Source organism: Pecten maximus, chromosome 7, assembly GCF_902652985.1.
Source record: "Pecten maximus chromosome 7, xPecMax1.1, whole genome shotgun sequence".
Taxonomy (NCBI): domain Eukaryota; kingdom Metazoa; phylum Mollusca; class Bivalvia; order Pectinida; family Pectinidae; genus Pecten; species Pecten maximus.
The window spans coordinates 26,561,379-26,585,678 of record NC_047021.1 but is presented as its reverse complement, the minus strand read 5'-3'; the positions used below and the strand labels follow the sequence as shown (position 1 = coordinate 26,585,678).

Here is a 24,300-nt window from a genome sequence, read left to right as displayed (position 1 = left end):
TCAAAATCTTCTCTTATATCGATAAACTATCACAGACTTACCCCAGGCGACGATACAGCGCTTTAGAATGAAGTAAGAAGAGTACTTTGTGAAAACTTTGATGAGTGCCTGATACATATTGATGGCCTCTGTACACATCCATGTTAGTGTTGTGAGCAAGAAATAATGGAGAAGGATTCCAACAGCAATACACAAGCCCTCTCCGTCTGACTGGGAGGTTTCCGCCATCAAAAGGAAGGACACATTCAACAATAACATGGACACGGTCATGTTCAACAGGATCTTCCCCGAGCGTTCACGATTCAAAGACCTGAAGCATCAACAACACAATATCTAAACTTCTTAAAAAACGACACACAATACCGACATCATATTGAAATCATCAACATATATCAAACGAAGGCAAAATGTAAAAGAAAAGAAAAAGATTATAGATTTGCGTTGAGACTCTTGGTAGTTTCGTTAAAGCAGGCTCGGTCTCAATTCAGTAACGTGCATTACATGTATTTGGATTTACATGGTAGCTGTCTTCGACGAGAAACTCTTCTAGGATACTAGGTCTCTGTGTTGATATACGTTTATTCATGTAATCGGTTATGTAAGGATATTATAAAACATTTTCACGAAATTTTCATACACATTTTTTTTTTAATAAAAAAATTTTTAGCAAATATTCTCCTATTCTATATCAAAGTTTCTCTGATCAAGTTCGATAACCACATAAAATCACTATTAAAACAATCTATTACCTGAAAATGGAGAAGGTGACGATAGTGAAAGTCAGACCAAATATAGAAATAGCGCATCCTATATATGATATGGACGTGAGCGCTTTATCGTGGACGTCTGGCAAAACATTGTTTGGCGTAGGGTCCTGAAACGATATAAACAAAAAACACGTAAGCTTTATCTTTTTTTTTTTACAACAATTGCGAAACAAGTTATATCAACTTATATTAATCACGCTTGTTCATTGGGACGGAAGCGTGCGAGGGTCTTATGGTGGAAGAAAACAGAGTACCCGGAGAAAACCCACGTGAATGGGTAGGTGACCCCTAACCTTTTTCATGTCCGGACGGGCAATCGAGCCCCGACCGCCTAGGTGAAAGACAAGACATGCACATCATCAATAACGTCATTCTGACATTGCACGAGAATGTGATATTACTTGAAGTTTATATTGATTGATATGACGAATGTCTAAGATGTTTCATTTAACAATTATCGCTTCTTTTAATAATTATATTTATCGAGATACTACGGGTTCCGAACAACAACGATCGTATGACGTTACTGTTTAGATTCTCCCAAGACTGTCATAATAACAATCGACCAATCATGCTCTCTTCAATATCGGCATTAATAGCACATTGAGGAGTGGCATATCATGCAGGGGTCCTCGACAATACTATTCGAACTTATAAACGCCCATTTCCGGAAAGGTATTGAAATCATACACACTCCTCTATAATTGCAACACATTTATACAGACTCACCAGTAAAACAGCAAAGCTAGTGAGATGGTAGGCTCGACAATCTGTCTTGTGACCTCCTGTCGAAATAGTCTCCATACCAATCATTGACCACGTCCGATCTAAAACCAAATACATACTTTGTAAGAATAACAAGACTCTCAACATAATACAAAAGGGTGTTGTATACTTCACGTACTACACGGTACAGCATAGTTATGACTAAGTAATATTAAACTTTGATTCTGGTGAATTTTCTTTCTGCTGAATGTACGTCTGTTATCCGGACATTGGTTTGAGCTATGTTTATTACCCAATAATTGAAATATCTATATCTTTATAGGTCTGTACTCCGTATTGTGCACATACATGGGGCGTGTTTGTGTGTGATTATAATATAGAAAATAAGTATACTTTTGCATATGGTTAAACATATGATGGCCATTTAAGTAGACTCGCCCAGCCAAACATTATTATGCTCTTTTTTTTATGGAAACTAACTATGGATCCATGATTAATCTAGAATTAACTAGTAAACTTACTCTCAGTGTTCCAGTATACGCAAGTGTGGTTGCTCCCGATCTGAAAACATGATATCAATTATTTGTTTGCATGTTTGCTGTCAAAACGACGTGTTACTTCAAAGAAAATAGAATAAAGATAATTAATTTATAGGCAATCTTTAGATTCCATTTCACAAAGGATGGGACATGAACATTGGCTACGAATAAATTCCTCTGACAATCACATTTCGAGCGCGTTTTAAATACGTATACTAGAAGCCGTTGCGGTAATATCAATTATAATTGTATTGGGATATCTTTATGATATATAACCAATCGTCCCTAGTATCGCAGCGTTGAGATATAACAACATTTCGAAAAAAAGAATGCAACATTTTGGAAATTTTGAAATGCAGGAAAGAAAAATGTAAACTCAACTACAATAAAATAATGTACTCACTTCTATATTTGGTACCGAATATTCAATGGGGAAGTTGAGGCCTTGAATGTCGGTGTTATGGACGGTAGCTGATATGACTCTTTGTTTGAGAATTATATGTTCTGGTGGAGAGTCCTCAGGGATGAAGAAAGCGGATGTTCGGTACGATACAAATTCTAGTCTGACGTTTTTGTTACCGGCAACATCAAATACTTCTTTTGGCAGAGTCATTTTCACGCCCTCCTGAAAGGTAAAAATGAATCGGACACCGTGTAACTGTGAATACATTACACTTAGGTATACACTAATATATAGCCTAATGGTTGCTCCGAGATAATATCAACATTTCAACAGCGTGTCATGGGCAAACAACATTTTGTTTCATGTTAAAAAGTATATGTAGATATTTACACAAGGAAGTTACCAAACTAGAATTCATTGACGTTTGTAAACTTACCAGGCCAGTTTGGTTCTGGCTCCTCTCCATAATGGGTTGGTATTGGAACGCTGCCGTATTGTTACTAGCAGTTTTAGGGAGAGAGAAGTTCACCACCATGACGTTGATGTTATCGGTTGTTATAGATACATTTGTCTCAGTCTTCACTTCCTTGGTGAAATCCTCTAGTAACCGTATCAATCTACAAGTAAACACCAATATAAACTGGCGGCACTAAATACCTTACAACTTCATTATGTTATGAACCCTTTATCTTTCATTGCATATAAGTTAATGACATGATTAATATCTTCTTCCGTACATTCAACGAAAACTTGTTTACTCTATGTTATATAGCGCAGCCTCCGTTAAACTATGATCTTGGAGCCGACGTGCCTCAATTATTTAAGGATTATCGTGAATATATTTGTGTTATGGAGACAAATCGAGCCGTCCATCACTGCACCATTGAAGCTTTTGTGGTGCAGTGGTATAAACTGCAGGTATTTCTGACTAGGCGATTAGTGTCCTAGATCGTGAGTTCGAGGACCGGTCAGGGCATGCTTCACAAAATTATCCTTTGCACTACGTGTTGTTGATCCGAAAGTAAAGATTTGAACTTCCTGTCGCAGTTCTGCTGTGTTGAAAATTTGCTAAAAATTCGAATACATGAATGTATATACAATGCGATCAATGTAGGTATTCATATCATCTAATAGACGATCTATCACTATAAATCATGTCAAGGAATCAGGCCGACCGTCGATGCGCCATTGTTCAAAGCGTTTTTTTTTAAATAAAAGAACTTGGATGTGGCGTAGTGATATAAGCTGCGGGTACCAGTTTTATTGATAGACTCTTTTCTCTTAGAAATTATGTATCAGCCAATCAAAAGTGACGTTACAAACAGCCACTTCATCGTCTACGTTATGGATTGATAGCAACATAAACTGCTAATCTCATCTTAATATTTACAGTTCACTTCATTTGCACGAGGTTCACTTCCCTTCATCAGTCCATGCAAGCAACACAATTGACAATCAATCCTTAAGTGAAAACATATTGAACATTCGGATCGCTACAATCGATAACTCAGCAACAAACATATTTCAAATGCTTACATTTGTTGAATCATTGCCCGTTTGATTTTTTTCTTTTATGCACTTTATCAACATATTTATGTGGCATTAATTAGACATAGACCTGAAATAGTTTTATGTGATCTGCCCGTAAACTAAATATCTTATTTAATTGACAGTGTAAAAGCAATCACCTTAAACACGATCTCACTAGCTGATATTACGGACAGGATTTGATAACTGTAAAACATGCGCACGCTGCCAAATAACCCAATGTTCGAGATATGTGATCCCCGCCTATATCACCTTGTGTTGTGCAGCAGTGCATCACAACGCGAACTCGCGTCCAAATACACCCTGCCGCTATCCGGAATACCTCTGCTGTGATGAAAGCTGATTCGTTAAGAAAGCATTAACGAGCTGTCTCGAAATACCCAGATATTAGTAATACACACGGTAAGATAATTGGATACCGACAGAAAGTCTTATCAATGCTTGTAACAAATTAGTGATTTGAGGCATTCCTTTATGAAAACTACATTTTGAAGTACATAACTAAATTTTATTGCTGTGAGCATTGATATATATATATTTTAAACGCAATCAAAGGCTACTGAATTTCGGTTTTCGATAGCATCAGTATGTCACTCTAAGTTCGGAGCGGAGAATACGCTGGGCCGAATTCCAGAGCAAATACACAATAAAACCAAGTATCGGTACTGTACTGAAATGTATCCCTTTAAAACCACCAGAAAGACCGTTTAATCTTCAAGAATTTTGTACAAATTAACGGTTTATTATGATGTACACAAGAAGCAAATTAAATAACAATATATGTATGTAATAGACGGAATTTATTTCATATAAAATATTGATCAAATCCAAGATAATTGAATTACGATGACTGTTCGTGTACACACACTAACTACATATGTTTTAATCCGTTATCATTGTGTTGATAATGTTAAATTATATAACGAATTGATTTTTATTAAGTAATATATTGTTTACACTTCATGTTGCTCATACTATTTAGATTAATTGTAATCAGTTTACAATCTGTGTTCGTTTTTCTATAATACCTTTCACTGGAGTGATTTCTGTGATTACTCTCGATCAACACTGATTCTGTGGCGGTCAGAAGGTTACTCACTACTCTCGTCACCTCCTCTGCTATCTGAAATTACGACAATGACCTATCACTTACAAGAAAAACAGCATTAGATAAAACATGAAAATCAAATAAACAATTATGTTGCCATTTCAGTCATACATTCAAATGTTGTGATTTGATTCTCATCATCGCTTTTCGACTTTTCGACGAGACAATTAAATTTGTGATTTATAATCACGTAACACCGCTTACATTTGTATACTTCTAACAATTTTGAGACTACTAATATTGCAAAAACAGCCATGTTATGTTCCTCGTCAAAAAATATTTTTTTTTGCTTCAACTGTCTCGTGACGAAAATGATTCAATTGTATTCATATTTCTTACTTTACTGTCAGTTAATTCATTATGATTTTTGTTGTTTGTACAACGTATCTCGTTTCCTATCTAGAAGACTTACCTCGTCATCATCGAAGGCGAAAACAAGCAGATTTTCCAGGATGTCTGTGGCGTTGATTACGACTTCAGGGGTGAGATGGTTAGGGTCATGAGTGAAGGCCATTAGATCTAGCAGCCTCTTTTCCGCCTCGGCAGCAGTCAGCTATTACATGTGTATGTTATATGATTAAATATCTGATGTGCTAAGGACTTACCTTACTTAGCACTATATAAATTTTATTTCATTTACAAACATTCACTACATTGTGAGTTGCTATGAATATAGCTTCAGTAACATTCATGTTGTAATAACGATTCGTTGTCCTTATTTTCAGTCATAATTGCTAATGCAAACGTTACTATAATTAGTAGATATAACCTTTTAAATAAATATTAATGCAAACACTTATTTGAATCATAATTCCACAGGAAGTCCGGTCTCACCTCTCTACAAGCCGTCGTGTCTGGACGCCCCCAGTACGCATGACCAGACGGACTTCTGTGACACGGCCTGAACGCGAACGGTCGCACGTGGTGAGGGTGGGCTCCGTACGGACATTCGAGAGTGACATTACGTCCTCGGCCAGTCTCCGGCCAGATGTACCTCCCTGTCTTGTCTCTATACAGAGTGTTACCCTCACACACATTGTCTGTAGAGAAATAACGATAATATTATAAACAAGTGCAACATAAGCTAGGATAGACAATTACCATCAAATAAATTGTAGGAAATAACCATAGAAGTACTGAAGAAGTTTATCCTCTTGATGACTGTCGTCACATAATTTATTTTCAAAACACGTTGTCCATAAACGAATTACATTAATCTGCTGACCTAATGAGTAGAGGTATAATGTTCATTATGTTTTCAATATGACAACATTTAACCGAATATACAGCGGCCGTCAATAAATCACCATATATCTATGACATCATTCGTTTGTGATTCACCATATTGATTATATTGATGATAACATCATTATAATGACATAGAAAATATCAACATTTGAATACTCATATTTTACTTTATATCAGTGATAGATCAACGAAACATATTAATCAGTTTTCCTTGTTTTCAACAACCAAACGTAAACGAACTTTCCTCTGATCGTTCACAGACTTGTCTCCCATTTAACTTGTCCTCTGTCATCCTCGGGATGAGGATTTTGCTTGTCTAATCATCGACGAAGCCTTGGATTAGACAACCGAGAATATCATCCCTCTGATTGACAATTTCTCTATTCCACCCTCAAGGGAGGGGAGGGTTCACTTAATATATGATATTGTAGGTATTATTGCTATTCCATCAATTTATTCTGAAGCCTAAAGTGCGCTTTGTACTGAAACTTCATATTCTACAAACATTCTTAATATCAATAGACTATTTATAACCTGATAATTTAGCCATCCAATGTTACCCCAATATTCAATTGTAAAGTGTTACAATTGGTTACATACATGTTTATTATCGTGTACTAGCAAGCTGCCTTACCAAATAATTCTTTGTACTCAGAGAAGTTCTTTCAACACCTAATTAAATATAATACTCAAGACCTTGACATTGACCTCAAAATGTGTTCCTTATAAAGCACCTGATGTACAAAGGTCTTGCTAGGTACGGTTTTTCTATAGAGGCCTATGATCACGATTCATCTAGTACCTGTTAGTTATAAGCTTTTCCCCTTCCCTACTATCCCTGATATATTAGTATGTATCATATATATTTATAGTGTTAGATAATCAACAGGCATCAGGCATTACCATCATCTACTATTACGAATAAATCGAAATCATTGTCGGATTTACCAAATCCATTAATAGTTTTAAAAAAAACTTCAAATAATGAAATAAGTATTCCATTTTCAGATATCGTTTCAGACATGGCGATTAATATAAAGTATAGGACTAGAAAATAAATGACTAAACTCTCTCAAATTTGGTACGTCATTTTAAACGAAAGGGTCTTGCTTCATCAAAATTGAAATCAAGATCGCACCACTGATAGGTTTCGATATCTACGAAACACTAGCGACAATGCGATTTATAATGATACTGGTCGGTCAAAAGACAATTATATATAAAACAGCCATAAAAGAACATAATGTTCTAGAAAGGTTTTTGCCTCTGACAATAAATCGACAGATAGTTACACATCTCAAATGGGGAAAGCAGATGTTGAGACAAAACACAACATAAAGTGTCATCAACTGTTTACATGATATGATTGAGAACACCCTGTCATTGATATGACCTTGATTCAGCTCAACCCTCCGATTCTAATCACAATCTTATGTACGTACCACATCTTGAAAAGCTGCACGGATCAATCGTCACGTTACACTTCTGGCCTAAAAAATACAAACAGATACCGATGAGCACCACTTACTCGTCAACATTATAACACAATCTGTGTGAAGTAATAAAAGACAGGGTAACCGACGACATTGTCCGGATGATTATTGCATTGATGTAACAACATCCTCAGACGTCAATAAGCAATGAGCATTAAACAGATGTTTGGTCTCGGGTTTTGCATTGTGTATTACGCTGCTGCATCTATATTTTGTGTGTGTGTGTCACAATCTGCATTTTTTTTAATACTAAGAATGCTATTGTCGTATTTGGAATTGGTACTCTATAAATTTATAGTTATGACTGCATTAAATCGGAGGTGTACCGAATGTCAGAAAAAAAAATCAGATGCATAGTTGAACATTCCTGAACAAACAGAGGAACATGTATCATTATGTATTGTCTGGTTTACAGATGGTCAGTACAGTCAGTTAAATGGGGATATTAATGTGTTGTAAATAGCAGGATATGTCTAGAGAAATGGCCGCCACTGCTCAGGGCTAAGAAGTATGACAGCCTGCATCTTCTGATGGAGTAGACCTAGCAAGGTCAAGTATGTGGAGTGTGTTACCTTCACCAAACTCGACACCATCTTTGTTTATCATAAAAAAACATAGCATGAGTTTCCAGAACATACGCTTTTATAATTGTATATCTACACTTTTGTAAACGAAACAGATTAACGACTGGCATTTTAACAATATATTTGGTTAGGAGAAAATAAAGCTATTTTTATTCCTAAACATAATTATGTTCTAGCACCCTGTATGACTGGTTATTGTCCTCTGTAAGACTGATTATCAACACTTTTGACTTCAAATGCTTGGTCAAGAGAAAAAGTAAATTATAAATTTCCTGAAAATAATCTTCCTTCAGACGTTACACCTCCAATGGATTGAAAACGAAAGTGAGGTATCACCACATTAATTCACTACGTCGTATTTTATATCATAACTACGATGCTATCAGTGTCATTACTCTCATTCAATAATCACACGAGGACTATGTTCACGTTACCAAAAAGAAATGGAAGGAAAAAAAAAATCGTCATTGACTAAAAATTTTAAAATCAGGTTGGCAAAAATACTGTTTTTATCAATAATTAATTATCCTGATTCTATGAAAAACTCAATCGAACAATTGTTTTATGTAGTTTATGTAAATACATTGTTGTAGTAATAATTTAAATCTAATTGCGTTTAATAACAGTTATTTTAATACAATTTACAAAATTATAATTTAAGAGTAACTGAAACACATCTGAATTCACGTAAATGTTTGCCATGTTTTTTCAAAACTAATATCACTCGGAAGGTAAACATATGGTTATAATATTGCTCTGGACGACAAACATGTCAAACAAATAACTGCGTTGCTCATCAGGTATATATATATCGCCTTGGAAGACGCAGAAATGGAAATGCTAGCATTTAATGCGACATAACAACGGTGTCGTGTCGGTACTTATGTCCCCAAGTGACAACTCGGTTCTGTATGTAATTAATTTAGTTGTACACAGGCTTGTATCTGCAGTTTCATTAAAGAGGTCTCCATGGATGTTCCGGGTTATAATATAATTCTGCATTTTCGGATCATCGGATTGAATTGCGTTATAAAAGGGATTATTTCTGAGAGATACCGAAAATGTAAAAAAGTGATAATGCGGAAACTAATGAAAATAACGTGCCATAGAATAACCCTCTAGGGGGCCTTTAGTTGTATGAAAGGGGTCATTCACGGTCACGTCTCATTGACGCGAATAACCACGTGACCAAACCAATAAATCGCCCATGAATGTCCTGGTAGCCGCGAGTCTACTTATTGACAATTTATTTATTGGTAATATCTATCACAGACTAATATCGTGCCTGTCAATTATCCGTGATGTATTTTATCCTATAGGAAGTGATTATTAGAATGGAATTAAACTGTTATTGGAAACATTATGGTAATTTATTCATCCAATTTCTTAATAGCGTATTTACCGGATAATAATAATAACAATCTGGTAATTAGAAAAAACTAAAATAACGCTAATTATAAATAAAATCTAAAGTCTAGTAAATAACAACTGGTTCTGTGATAGACAGAGCAGAATATACTTACCTAATCTATTGGTATTTAACATGGAATTATAGCATGGAAATAAGGAAGAGGGAACGGGGATGCAATATGCCTGCACTAAATTATCGTGTAATGTGGTTAATATTTCCGTAAAATCAAAATGTTTTCGTTTTTTCTGTCATCGAACGCACAACACACACCAGGGAGATACCTTGTTTCGATCTAAAGGTTCTGAGGACATTCATGGTATTTGTATCGTTACTTGTATCTTGAACAATTGGTGATCACAAATGAGTTGGTACTAGATACATACTTTACTGGGTTGTATTGATAATAGCAGGTTCTTTGATAATAAACTAATGAAAAATCTTATTTCAGTTCATTGTTATGATATTATTGAAAACATAATTCGCTTCTTCTTCTTTTAGAACTGTACAGAGAACTGTATCATTAAAGTATTCTGTTATCACTGATTCGTCGTTAAGAAGAGCTCAGCAATTACAGTACTAAATTACGTCATGGTTAATGTTAATTAAACATTTCACTGAGTGCACTTGCTCTGGTGCAACACGCGGGCGTAGCCATTACATATGACAAGGCGTGTTTACATGTCAAGTACAATCACTTGGGTTCTAATGGGATATGACTAGCAATGTTTACGAGGATCAGCATCTTCATCTTCAAATCATCACAAGAAGTGTTTCCGGTGAGACTGTGGCGTCATGGTCTATGTGTATGTGCAAACAAGTTGTGGGAAAACTTGTATTTTCTTTTGTAAAGAAGTGTTATGAAATATGACCGTAAACCGGATATATTTCGACGATAAATCTAACTGTTAAATTGTCTTGTAATCTTTCCATGCGTTGAGTAAATGCTACATGGCTTAGTAAATCATCATGAGCAGGTTCTCTATTCGACGAGGAGGGGAGGCTCAAGCTAGAGCCGAACAAAATGGTAACCGGATAACATATGATAGTTATCATCACGGAATCTATAACCGATGAGCGGAATCATTGCTTGTCGCTATTGAACCACCATCAATGTTAGGGTTCACCAGTCAACATGCATGTATCCAACGGCAGGAAAAATAAAGAAATGATTTACACTTGGAATGCAAAATGATGAACGATAAAAGAGTGAAATTATACAATGGTAATGAAACTATCGTTTCAGCCAATTTGCCGATATTCAATTCCATAAGATAACCACGGTTTGGTGGATATTTTTTTATCGTTGAAACATTTTGCTATCCCCTGATTTACACCACGCATGGTTTCCATTATCGCCATCAATCTTATCTCCAACCTTGTTTCTATGTGTATTTCTTTATTATCATAGTTTTAGACACCACATTGTTAGTCACTTCCGCTTGTAAACCCTTTCAGAAAATGAGGAGTTTATCTTTCCGCTGATCTCATTAAAACAGTCGTTATTTATTTAGCGGATGTCGAGTACGTTAGTCTCACCATAGATACTAAAATGTTGACTTATGTTTGAAAGAAAAAGTATTCTAATTGATGGATTGAACTTTTGCCCATGGATAAAATAATATCACAGCCGGTATGTCTTAATATTGAACCCTTGATCATTCCATATCATTTGTTTAACATCGGCAATAAAAAACGTGATTTCGAAAACTGGAAATAACAAATATGATAAGTAAGGTGAAGTCTCTGTTTCTTTTACTTACAGACCATAACCAGCCTTTTGTTACATGTATGGTAATTTAATCATGTGTTTGACCAATATGTGACCTATGAAGTTCTGTTTTTCGTGACGGAAGATCTTCCGGTTAGGCCAGTGATGTGTGTATTATTCCGCGATTTTCTCGTCTGCCTGTCAGATTAGAGTTTGGTGTCATGTTTGGAAATACATAGACATACATGTTATTCCAGGGGCATGTTCTAACATATTTTTCATGTACAAATGTCATGTTCATCCCTCAACTTCATGTTCTATACAGGACCAAGCGAAGCAAATACAAATATAAATAGCAAGCGGACAAGTCGCTATTGTAATTAATTACAATAGAAGCTAGTCTATATCTACAGGTATATACTATATATACATCACACATAAATAACCCTATATAGGTATGGTGAAAACCAGCATACAATATGTACCTTAAATTCTTTATCGGGTCATATACTGCACTATATAAATCTAATTTCATTCCTGTTTAATAGATATCGATACAGATGTGTCATCATACTTAGTTAAAACACGTATCATATTGTCAGGATTAAATTATTGTATTTATCAAATTATTCTTATTCACTTGCAGCAATTACCAACGTTAACATTTGATATAATCAAAATACAAAATATAATCAGTATGGAGTAATGTATATTTAGTAATGAAAACAATAAATTAAAAATTAAACAGCGTATATCAATAAAATATAAAGTTGAATAAAGTGTAAAATGAATTTGTACTTTACATATACATGTTTGTTTCGTATTGTTGATGGTGACAACTTATTTAGCATAATAAAAGTATAAAATGATATTTTTCACAAATTCTGATTGGCTGAAATAAGGTCACAAACAATATCGACCTCTCTTGATAAAAATGTTAATCAAAGAAGCTAATTGACTGGATGTTTCCAAATATAGATTCGCAACCGAGACAACTTCAGACAGGCAATGTCCCTGAAACCTTTTGGTACGATTATATTACAATGCGTAAATGAAAAAAATCAAATATACTTTTATAAATAGTTATACTGTTTGAAGTGTGTAGTGTTAAAACGGTAGATTTTCAGGTGTAGTTTATTTCAGTGAATAGTTTTTTTTACGTTGCTGTCTCTTTCAGTCAGCATTGGCTTGCATTCATTAATATTTTTATTAACCCTTTTATAACAGAACTATAGCAGATTTTTGATTTCGGTCGATAAAGGGATTTTATCAACCTGAAAAAAAAAATTCAATCTCGGACTTCGTGCTCGGTCAATATATTTTCTCATGTTGATAAAACAAAGTATCGACCTTATAAATATTCTTTAATTGTACATAATAAGGCACAGGGATGATTGGTCCTGTTATAATCATCACTTCCCATTAGCATACAAGGGGTTCCAGTGACATTCACCATCCTATATATTGTCAATTATTTCATTTCATTATATATTTTCTATGTAATCAGTGATATTTGCACGGTGTTAAGCACACACATGTACGTTTATGACATAATAGGTTTGTCGTATATCACATACTGAAGTTGGTATGTTCATTTTCGTTTTATCTTCGTTTCATATTAACAATTATACGCCATGGCTAAGTTAACATCTTTGTAAATATTGTGTATTGTTCCAATTCTCTCATGTAAATGTATTGATCAAACACCACATTACACTGTGTATTAGGCTTGGTGAATACTGTCCAGTCATAAGGTTAGGAAACTTATATTATTGATACACTTCAACATCCAGACATTTTAATTGAAAAGTATGTTGATCGACATCTTTTAATGTGTCATTTCTGCTCTAATTCACGGTAATCCATTGTACCAACGGTTCAACATTTTGGGATATTTTTCTTACCCTTGACGGGGGTATCCGCAATTTTACCAGTGTGAGATTTTCTGATCTAACACTAGGTTGAGACAATCTACACCTGGTCATTGCACGTTTTCAACAATTGCATTTCGTACCGTCTATAATACCATGACGTCAATGAGACATTACAATGATGTCATATCGATAATTTAATTACGTCACGTCCCTTGCATTGATGTAAGAAAAATAATCATTCACCCCAATGAAGTGAGACAGGGGAATCTCAACCCTCGGTGTAAGATACTTAAGCTGCCAATCATTCAGCGAGCATCGTGTTTTGCAACTAAAGTCTCTTCTCACTCCGGTTCGGATACCCCTGTCCCTTAGGGAGTGAAAGATTCTAATATCTAATAGCACATAGGGAGTGTGGGTGTGGGTGTGGGTGTGTTTGGGGGGGGGGGGGGGGGGGGGGGGGGGGGGGGGGGGGGTTGACATATTTTGATTGTTACAATTGGCATAAAAATATGTTTATAGTATTTTACATTTATACTTACCCGTGTATCCGTTTGAGCAATAACAGCTGTACCAGTTGGTGACGTTAGCGACAGTTCTGTTGATGACTATTTGATGGAGTTGGTGATCCACATTTTGACAAGAAGCATTATTGAGACACATGTTACTACTAGGATTGCAGAAATTGTATTTTTGACACCGATCTCCAGAAAAATGTTCGGCGCAATCACAGAAGAATGACCCGTCATCGATGTTATACCGGCAGACACCCTTGTTCTGACACTGGATGGAGGAACATCTGTCTGCCACTTCACACCTGTGTCCCACCCAGCCAGGTTGACACACACAGTGGTAATCCTCCACGGTATTGTTGATACATCGGCCGCCATTTTGGCAGGGGGAGCTTCTGCAGGGATCGACCTCTTGACAGTATTGCCCGTATGTGCCTTTCTTACAATCGCATTCCACCTCCCCATCACTGCTTTTGTTAATACACGTAGAATCTTGTTCACATAATTTTGCTTTACATCCATCGATATGCTCACATGTTAACCCGTATCTTTCGGGAGCACAATGACATGCAAATTCAGTTTCTGACTTGTTTGTACATGTGCCACCGACGCTACATGGATTTGAATAGCAAGGATTGGTATGTTCGCAAAGGTTTCCATAATGACCACCAACGCACGTGCATTTGAAGGTACCGTCCGTGCTATTACTACATAATCCATTGTGAAGACAGGGATCTTCAAAACAGGCGTCAACCATTTGACACTCCCGCCCCCAATACCCAGGACTACATAAGCATTGGGCCTGTGCCCCATTGACAGACTGACATGTCGCGTTGTTTTTACATTGGATATAATGACACATATCCACGGTTTCACATGTTTTACCAGTAAACCCTCCAATGCATGTGCAGGTAAATTGTTGGTCCTCGATAGCGTTACATATTCCCCCGTGATAACATGGATTCATTATTTTACAGACATCAGTTTTCTCACACGCGGAGCCATAGTAACCATCTACACATGAACAATCGTGCGTACCATTGCCAAGATTTGAGCAGCTACCTCCATTTTGACATGGCGAAGAATGACAAGAATTCGTTATTTCGCATCTCAACCCAATAAAACTTTTTGGACATGCGCATTCAGATGTTCCGTTTGAATACGAATAGCATATTCCATTATTTAGGCACGGATTCGAGACACATTTGTCTACATATTGGCATTCGTCACCATAAAAGTGATCTGGACACGTGCAATTAAATTTTTCGTGTGCGAGAAAAGAGCACGAGCCATTGTTCTGACATGGCGATTGGGCACACAGATCTGTCTCTGTGCAATTCCGACCATTATAACCGTCTCTGCAGTCGCACTGGTAGGTCATGTCTGGGAGAGTCCGGCAGGTACCACCATTTTCACAAGGTTGGAGCACGCTACAGTCACTGAACAGATGACAGTCCCCATACAGACCTACAACACATACAGATTACATTCATGTAAGGAGCAAAATATTTCATTATAATATTTCTCAGCTTCTGAAAGAGGAAAAAAGATCAATCAACAGAAGTAATTAAGACTGTCTTTGAACTCAATTGTTTATGTCTAATTCTTAGAATGAACTTTTGTTTGGCGACAGATGAAAGCAAACGAATTTTTAAAAGTATAAAATAATTATTGTCTGTTGCGTGTCAACTTTTCATGGTTTATAGAACATTGTGATCTCATTTCAACATCATTTATACATACTTATTCTAGTAAGTGGTATATTGTATATTTTACTTTCGTTCGACAACATCAATAAAATTTTATTATAATGCTGTATTAAAGATGAAGAAGTAATCCCCAACTAAGAACTGCTCTTGTTCTTAAGCGAGTTTTGTAGATTGTAAGCCGAGCAAAGAATGCCAAACAATGTTCTAAACACGAACTGTGTATAAGTTGTGTGATAATTCATTGATACTGTTTTCATACGTGTTGTTGTGGTATTGTCCATTAATACGCTAGTACTCGCGATTGTGTTAATTGATTGAAAGTTGATACGGAATGACAAGCAACAGTACTACAACTCCAGGAACCGAGGCGTCCGAAAATAAGGATAATGTTATATTGTATAACAGTCACGTGGACGGAGACAGAAAAATAGTAAGGATAAGGTGATGAAGTATGGAACAGCAGAAACAGCAAATATGATTACGTTTATAAGGAATAATTGAGACCGTAGATAGCATACGTCGATACTGAACAACAATACTAGGAAATGGGTAGAGAGAAAATAAACTTATTCCGACACGAAACGACACAAGCATGATTAGAAGAGACAGACAATAAATTTATTTCCGCCTTGGTTTTAGTAAGTGACACTGACCTTGACATTAGGAGCTTTCTAAACAAATATTGCTAATTATCACAGTGTAACACCATAGTATGTTTTAAAAAGTTTGGCCTTCCGGATTCACAGGAATCTCCGGAAATGTAAAACTGCTGACGGACAGAGGAATAGACATCGTGATTACTATACATAGGGCCACCGCCATGTGGGGTCTTAATATATAATATTATATGTAATTTTATATTTCATAATCGAAAACAAAACCATAGCATATAATAAAGGGTTGTTTATATTTTCTACCACGATATGAAAGTGCGACGACACTAGCACAACGTAGGGAAACACATTAATCAAATATCGACCTATTGTCTTGTTATTGTACTGAATGTGTGACCTTGGTGCTATAGTTGTACTTGTAGGTATATGATAGTATGGGTAACCTTATAGCTGTCCTAGACATACTGAGAAGTGTTAGAAAGCTGTCTCTACACATACTGAGCAGTATTAGTACGCTGCCTCTAGACATACTGAGCGGTGTTAGTACGCTGTCTCTACACATACTGAGCAGTGTTAGTACGCTGTCTCTACACATACTGAGCAGTGTTAGTACGCCGTCTTAAGACACATTGAGCAGTGTTAGTAAGCTGTCTCTAGACATACTGAGCGGTGTTAGCACGCCGTCTTAAGGCACATTGAACAGTATTAGTAAGCTGTTTCTAGACATACTGAGCAGTGTTAGTACGCTGTCCCTACACATACTGAGCAGTGTTAGTAAGTTGTCTCTAGACATAATGAGAAGTGTTAGAAAGCTGTCTCTAGAAATACTGAGAAGTGTTAGCACGCCGTCTTAAGACACATTTAGCAGTGTTAGAAAGCTGTCTCTAGACATACTGAGCAGTGTTAGTACGCTGTCTCTAGACACATTGAGCAGTGTTAGTACGCTGTCTCTAGACATACTGAGCAGCGTTGGTCATACACCCGTCCTTAACAGGGCGGGGTAAGAAGAACAACAATGACACCAAACTGATAACAACCCCGCTTTTACAATAAAGTTCCTCTGGAATGCCGATAAACACGGACACGAATAGGAATACCGGATTTTATCATGACAAAAAATGATAATGCAATACAAACTATCTAGGAACTCTCCATTAGTCAATTTAATGTATTAATCAGTTTCCTCATACAACGAATGGTGTTGATATTTTTTTATATATATTTATTTGATCAGTGTTTTTTAAATTATGTTTTCACATGTAATATGGTATAACTACATAGCTACACACCACACGTCCATTTCTAATTACAACAGGCTGTATGTAACCACAGTACCACTTCTATTCAAACTGTTCTCGTCACAAACCCTAACCTACTACCACTACATACTCCCATCTAAAATAGACTAAGGGTGGACCGAACACTTATTAATCATTCCATTGTGCTATTCACTTGTTTATATATGTATAATATGTAATATCTGCACTCATATAATGACGATGACTCCATCACTTCTTGAGCGTTGAGTGAGACTTTCCGTGGGGCAACCCTTGTTGTTTGGTGTCATTGTGATTAACATAACCCGACTATCCAACAGTAGAACGACAAAATATGGCATGTAAACCTCAAAAGAAGAGGCCTGTTTGTATGTCCTGGAGAGGCAGATACAAAATGATCACTTAGTTTTTCTGAATTTGTCCCAGTATTTTAAATCTAAGATATTGATATTTAAATGCAGATTGAGTATAGAAAGTGATGCCATGGTATAAATGTGCCGACTGTTGGATATATATATATGTTATATTCCACTAGTGGAATATGACCTTCCGTTCTTTATGTTTGGATATGGAATTTATTTCACACTCGTAAGTTATTCTTTAAAAGTAACAAAAGACACTCGCTAAGGTTCGTGTCTTTTGTAACTTTAAAAAATAACTTTCTCGTGTGAAATAAATTCCATATTCAACAATCGTTGTGTTACCTTTATATGCCTCATTCTATATAACACTATATCGTAATTATATAAGGTATATCCCACTCTGTTGTAATTATATAGTGTATATATATATATCTCACTCTATCGTTCTTATATAGGTTATATCACACTCTATTGTAATTATATAGGGTATATCACACTCTATCATTCTTATATAGGTTATATCACACTCTATTGTAATTATATAGGTTATATCACACTCTATTGTAATTATTATAGGGTATATCTCACTCTGTTGTAATTATATAGGGTATATCACACTCTATTGTAATTATATAGGATATATTTCACTCTGTTGTAATTATATAGGGTATATATCTCACTATATTGTAATTATATAGGGTATATATGTATATTTCACTCTATCGTTATTATATAGGGTATATATATATATCTCACTCTGTTGTAATTATATAGGGTATATCTCACTCTATTGTAATTATATAGGGTATATCTCACTCTGTTGTAATTATATAGGGTATATCTCACTCTGTTGTAATTATATAGGGTATATCTCACTCTATTGTAATTATATAGGGTATATCACACTCTATTGTAATTATATGGGGTATATATCACTCTATTGTAATTATATAGGGTATATCACACTCTATTGTAATTATATAGGATATATTTCACTCTGTTGTAATATATATGGTATATATCTCACTATATTGTAATTATATAGGGTATATATGTATATCTCACTCTATCGTTATTATATAGGGTATATATATATATCTCACTCTATTGTAATTATATAGGGTATATCTCACTCTATTGTAATTATATAGGGTATATATCACTCTATTGTAATTATATAGAGTATATCTCACTCTGTTGTAATTATATAGGGTATATCTCACTCTGTTGTAATTATATAGGGTATATCTCACTCTATTGTAATTATATAGGGTATATTACACTCTATTGTAATTATATAGGGTATATATCACTCTATTGTAATTATATAGGGTATATCTCACTCTGTTGTAATTATATAGGGTATATATCACTCTATTGTAATTATATAGGGTATATCTCACTCTGTTGTAATTATATAGGGTATATCACACTCTGTTGTAATTATATAGGGTATATCCCACTCTATCGTAAATATATAGGATATATCATACTCAATTGTAATTATATAGGGTATATAACGCTCTATCGTAATTATATAGGGTATATATCACTCTGTTGTAATTATATAGGGTATATATCACTCTGTTGTAATTATATAGGGTATATCACACTCTAATGTAATTATATAGGGTATATCACACTATATTGTAATTATATAGGGTATATCACACTATATCGTTATTATATAGGTTATATCACACTATATTGTAATTATATAGGTTATATCACACTATATTGTAATTATGTAGGGTATATCTCATTCTATTGCAATTCTATAGGGTATATCTCACTATATTGTAATCATATAGGGTATATCTCACTCTAATGTAATTATATAGGGTTATATCACACTATATTGTAATTATATAGGGTATATCTCACTCTATTGTAATTATATAGGGTATATATATATATCTCACTTTATCGTTATTATATAGGTTATATCACACTATATTGTAATTATATAGGGTATATCTCACTCTATTGTAATTATATAGGTTATATCACACTATATTGTAATTATATAGGATATATATCACTCATTATATATAATATATATCATATATAAGTGTAATTAACTGACTTACCGTTCCGGGTGATGTTGACAAGTCTCTGTACGCTGTCAGGACTCCAGTGGGTGTTGTTGAACACTTTGACGGTGAACCGATATGAGCGGTCAGGACGGGTGGCTCTCACCTGAGTACACACCTCGTTTTTCTTACCCCGGATAACTACTGGGTGACTAGTGACATTCTTGTCGTTCATGGCGATCTGTAATTGATACCGTTCCACATAGGCGCCATTGGTGGGGTCTTTCCAGCAAATTCTAGCCTGAAGTCCCTCCACAGAAACACAGAACAGTTCCGGTGCTATCGTGAAGTAAAATGTTAAAGTTATAGATACTAACTCCATTTTATTCTAGTCGGTAACAGTATGAACACATATAATATCACAAGTAATCACATAAAGTCATGTTTAATATCGTTCACGTCTGGCTAGTGTGACAATACAATGACTGCATCTACTGCCCACTGCTCCACAGGCCTTGTTTATAAGTACTCACAATGACACTGTCAATTGTTCAACTCGCTACGTTACTTGTGGTAGTTCTATTTTACCCAGAATGACTTGAACAATATGCAACACGTTATCCATCAGTAGCATGCTGTAAAATGACAGACGTATGTTCCTAGGGTAAAAGTACCAACGCCGCAGTTTCCTGTAAATGACATCATCCGCAACAAGGAAAACAGTTCCCAACTACAGATCATATAGCATTTTTCTGCAGGAGAGAAAACTGCATAAATCTTTTATGTAATAACGCTATATCGCCAGTTCATGCGAAAATGACTTTAACAGGTCTGCCAAACAAATAAAACAGAAGATTTGTATCCAGTGTAGAAGGGCCGTACATTAAAGTGAGGGGCCCGTCACTGTATCATGGGAGACTTAGTCACACAGAGAGTGAAGCTGGACCTCTCGGCTGATAAATTGTCCTGTCTTGGCCAAACAGAAGTATGAGCAAGCCCAGCGGCCATTGTCCGAACACTTATATGTCAACTTTACATTGGCTCCTTCAAAATCTGTACCGCTATACACTCTCGAGTGGGGACTCTGACTGGAATGTACAGTAAACAATTCTAATGAACGCATCGCGCAGCGATTTGTCAACAGGATCGGTGCCACACATACAGGCATGCGTTCGACAGTACGCCTGTTCTGATTGGTGTGGGGTTTCTTTCCTCTATTGGCTGTATTGAAACTCTTTGACCATAAAATACTTTCAGTTATGCGTCTATCGTCACCGTATATATGCTGATGGTCTTCGTACGTGTGACATTGGCGACAGATGGAAGACATCAAATAAGATCGTTTTGGACAATACGATTATCTTTTATTGTCACATGGCTCGCTACAGGTAATGCTCACGAGTGTTATAACCTACAGCGGGGCCTATGTATCGCCACTATAACGCGTTAAAGGAACAGTGATAGACAGGATATGGTCGATCAATTGAAATTGTATGGCCACAGATTATTTTTATGGACAGAGAGTGTGAAAAACCGTCCAACGTATGAGATGATACGCACTCCTATTCTGATGCCTAGAATGATGTCATTTTCAAATAATAAAATATCAGAAGCTGAATTTTGATTCTAATGAAAAAAGATATTTTTTTCGGGAAGAATATTTAAAGCGGAGGGTTTCGTATTCGTTTATAAAATCATACGATGGGAAAACATCTAAACGTTTGACATGCAAATTCGTTCACTATCGCCGGCCTCATTTTGGACTTATTGGTGTTATGAAGAATGTGTTTGAATTTTCATCACTCTTGATTATTTGACGAATTTATCAACTTATGTAGGACGCAATGCGTTACCCTTATCTCACACGTTATAAGTAGCTTAAGTTTTGATTTCTGATCCCTTTCGATTTGTTCATTTAACAATACTGTGCTACACTGCAGTAAGGTAATGTATGATTACTGTATCAGTGCAACATAGATATATGACAGTACAAACAATGATTCTTGTCTTGTTGATTTGTCCATCATAAACAAAGGCATTAGGCAGGCGATACAATGGTGTGAGATAGTGAGATCGCAATCGATTGTTTAGTAGATATGATATGGGATATTTTCCAAATACATTCAGTATGTCCTTTTGTAATAAATCCCGGTCGCGACAGAAGACAAGCTATGGAAAAATGTTTTCAAAATGCATCGTGAGGTATTTTCTTACATTCCTGTGTGTCTCATCGAAAAACTACATAAATAACACTTATATTGCAACGCGGTCTCGACAAAGGATAAGATATGGAAAAATGTTTTCAAAATGCATCGTATGTCTGTTTTCTTCCGTTCACGTTGGTGTCATCGAAAAACTATATAAATGGCAGTTGCAGTGCCACACGGTCGCGACAGATAATAAGCTATGGAAATGGGTTTTTTTAAATGCATAGTATGTCCTTTTTTATACATTTCCATTGGTCTCATTGAAAAAGTGACATTTACAGTGCAACGCGGTCGCGACAGAGATTTCACGGATCATCGGATCAGACTCATACCGCACATGAATCATAGGGTACAATGTAAGTTATTCCTGGTGTATGTCTTACAGACACAATGATATAACAGCTGTATACACGGGAATACCCATTACCGAGATGACATACGTCATGGTCGGATACAGAGCGATGAATGTATCATATCAAAAAGAAAGTAAATATTTGACGTTGATTACCTATCTCGCTAGAAAAAGGAGATACTATCTAACTCGTTTACTGGTGTGTTAAATTAAAAGCTGTTAAAGGTAGAGCAGTTTTATTTGCACATTGAAAGTGCTGAATATCAATGAAACTGAGAATTTACAGTTAAATATGGATATCAGAGATAGTATGGTTTCAATTGGAATATTGTATGCATTGTAATCATGATAAGCTTACTAAGATAGATCTTATAACAAGATTATGATGTCCGGCAGGCTTCAGACAGCCTTGAGTATGTAAGGTTCCGACAGGTGCATTTTCATCTGTTTATTTTTACAAGAACATCGTTTTGGCAAGAGGTTTATTTTTCTACGATGTGTTGTGTTACAACTTTCAAGAGAAAAACTTACACGCTTCTTATTCAAACCATGCATTCGATTTTGTGAGTATAAGATGGTACACGATTTATCTAGCTACTCCCTCTAAACGAAAGGGGGATTTATCTGGAATCAACATTCCCTTATTTCAATATGAATTAAACGATACATCACATACTTATTATCTATTCAGTACAATCTAGTGATACAATGGTTGTTTACATATAGTTTTTCATGAACGTGTTTTTAAAACATGTTAAATACATTAAATATGAAGGATTATTTAATTCAAACGAGATGTGTACTTACGGGGTACGTCCGTCATGTTGACTCGGACGCGTGTAGTTGTCTGTTTCTGTGGTGAGCCGGAGTCGATGGCTGTCACAGTGAAGGTATACTGACTGATACTGCTGGGAAACGATCCCACTATCATAATCTGTCCTGTATTCGGCGTTATGTTGAAGTATGGACGCACATCTCTGTCCAGGATACGGTACTGGAAATAAGAATTGTAAGTCTGGGTGTCATTATCAACGGCATACACTGTACCGAGCAGATCTATTCCCTTCTCAAAAGACTTCCGATAAGACAGGAAGTCATACTGGGACTGTTGGAACGTCGGCGCAAACATGTTTTCCTCTACAACGTCAATGATGACGTCTTTGTCTCTTATGACGCCTTCAACAGTACCGTAAACCCGGAAGTGGAATGTATGGTTCAATGGCTGGTCTATGTAACGTCGGGTAACCAATACCCAACTCAAAGGTGTGGACCGATGAAGCTTGAAATAAGAGGACTCCTCAGGCTGCGTTAGTGCTAATTCATCAAGGGGACCACCGGTCCCGTTGTCATAGCCCCTGACTGTAAGCACTGGTGTGTTAGGAGGCGCATTTTGGTAGATTCGGGCCGGGTAGGGCATCACCTCCAGTACAAGTACGGGGGTTGGGCCACCTGTAAAGGGAGATAATGATATAAAGAAATTGTGATTCATTGGGAATACATAATTTACTATGTACAGCAGTTTGATACTTTTTCTGTAGTGGATATGATGTGGGATAACTACGTTGAAAAATAAATATAAACATTGATAGGTATAGTATCATTTTTGTACCACGTATCAGCCAGGTTCATCATGAGGTAAAATCGATATAACGTGGGTAAAATAATACAAACTATAGATTTAAACGGAGACCCCTGAAAAGATACAAGGGTTATAATACCAGGTGTTCCGGAGTTTTAAGCGACTTCACCCATAAACCTTCCATGGGTCCCCTTCCGCCAGCATCTCTCTTAGTCATTTAGAGTACAAGGTCAATAAACAATGATCTTT

The 24,300-nt window shown here is 35.9% G+C and overlaps 1 protein-coding gene across 2 annotated transcripts in view; it reads right to left on the bottom strand.

The window, feature by feature from the left end:
- The window catches only part of LOC117330408, a 61,427-nt gene that overhangs the window by 5,763 nt on the left and 31,364 nt on the right, over nt 1–24,300 (bottom strand). For both annotated transcript variants that reach the window (XM_033888674.1, XM_033888673.1), the window contains exons 3-15: nt 23,280–23,921; nt 19,971–20,252; nt 13,949–15,385; nt 7,782–7,829; nt 5,926–6,131; nt 5,504–5,644; nt 5,012–5,106; nt 2,872–3,052; nt 2,436–2,657; nt 2,015–2,054; nt 1,497–1,594; nt 750–874; nt 42–310 (exon numbers count right to left, since the gene is read on the bottom strand). In XM_033888674.1, coding sequence (XP_033744565.1) covers nt 42–310; nt 750–874; nt 1,497–1,594; nt 2,015–2,054; nt 2,436–2,657; nt 2,872–3,052; nt 5,012–5,106; nt 5,504–5,644; nt 5,926–6,131; nt 7,782–7,829; nt 13,949–15,385; nt 19,971–20,252; nt 23,280–23,921 — 3,786 coding nt within the window. The remainder of the gene's footprint in view (nt 1–41; nt 311–749; nt 875–1,496; nt 1,595–2,014; nt 2,055–2,435; nt 2,658–2,871; nt 3,053–5,011; nt 5,107–5,503; nt 5,645–5,925; nt 6,132–7,781; nt 7,830–13,948; nt 15,386–19,970; nt 20,253–23,279; nt 23,922–24,300) is intronic.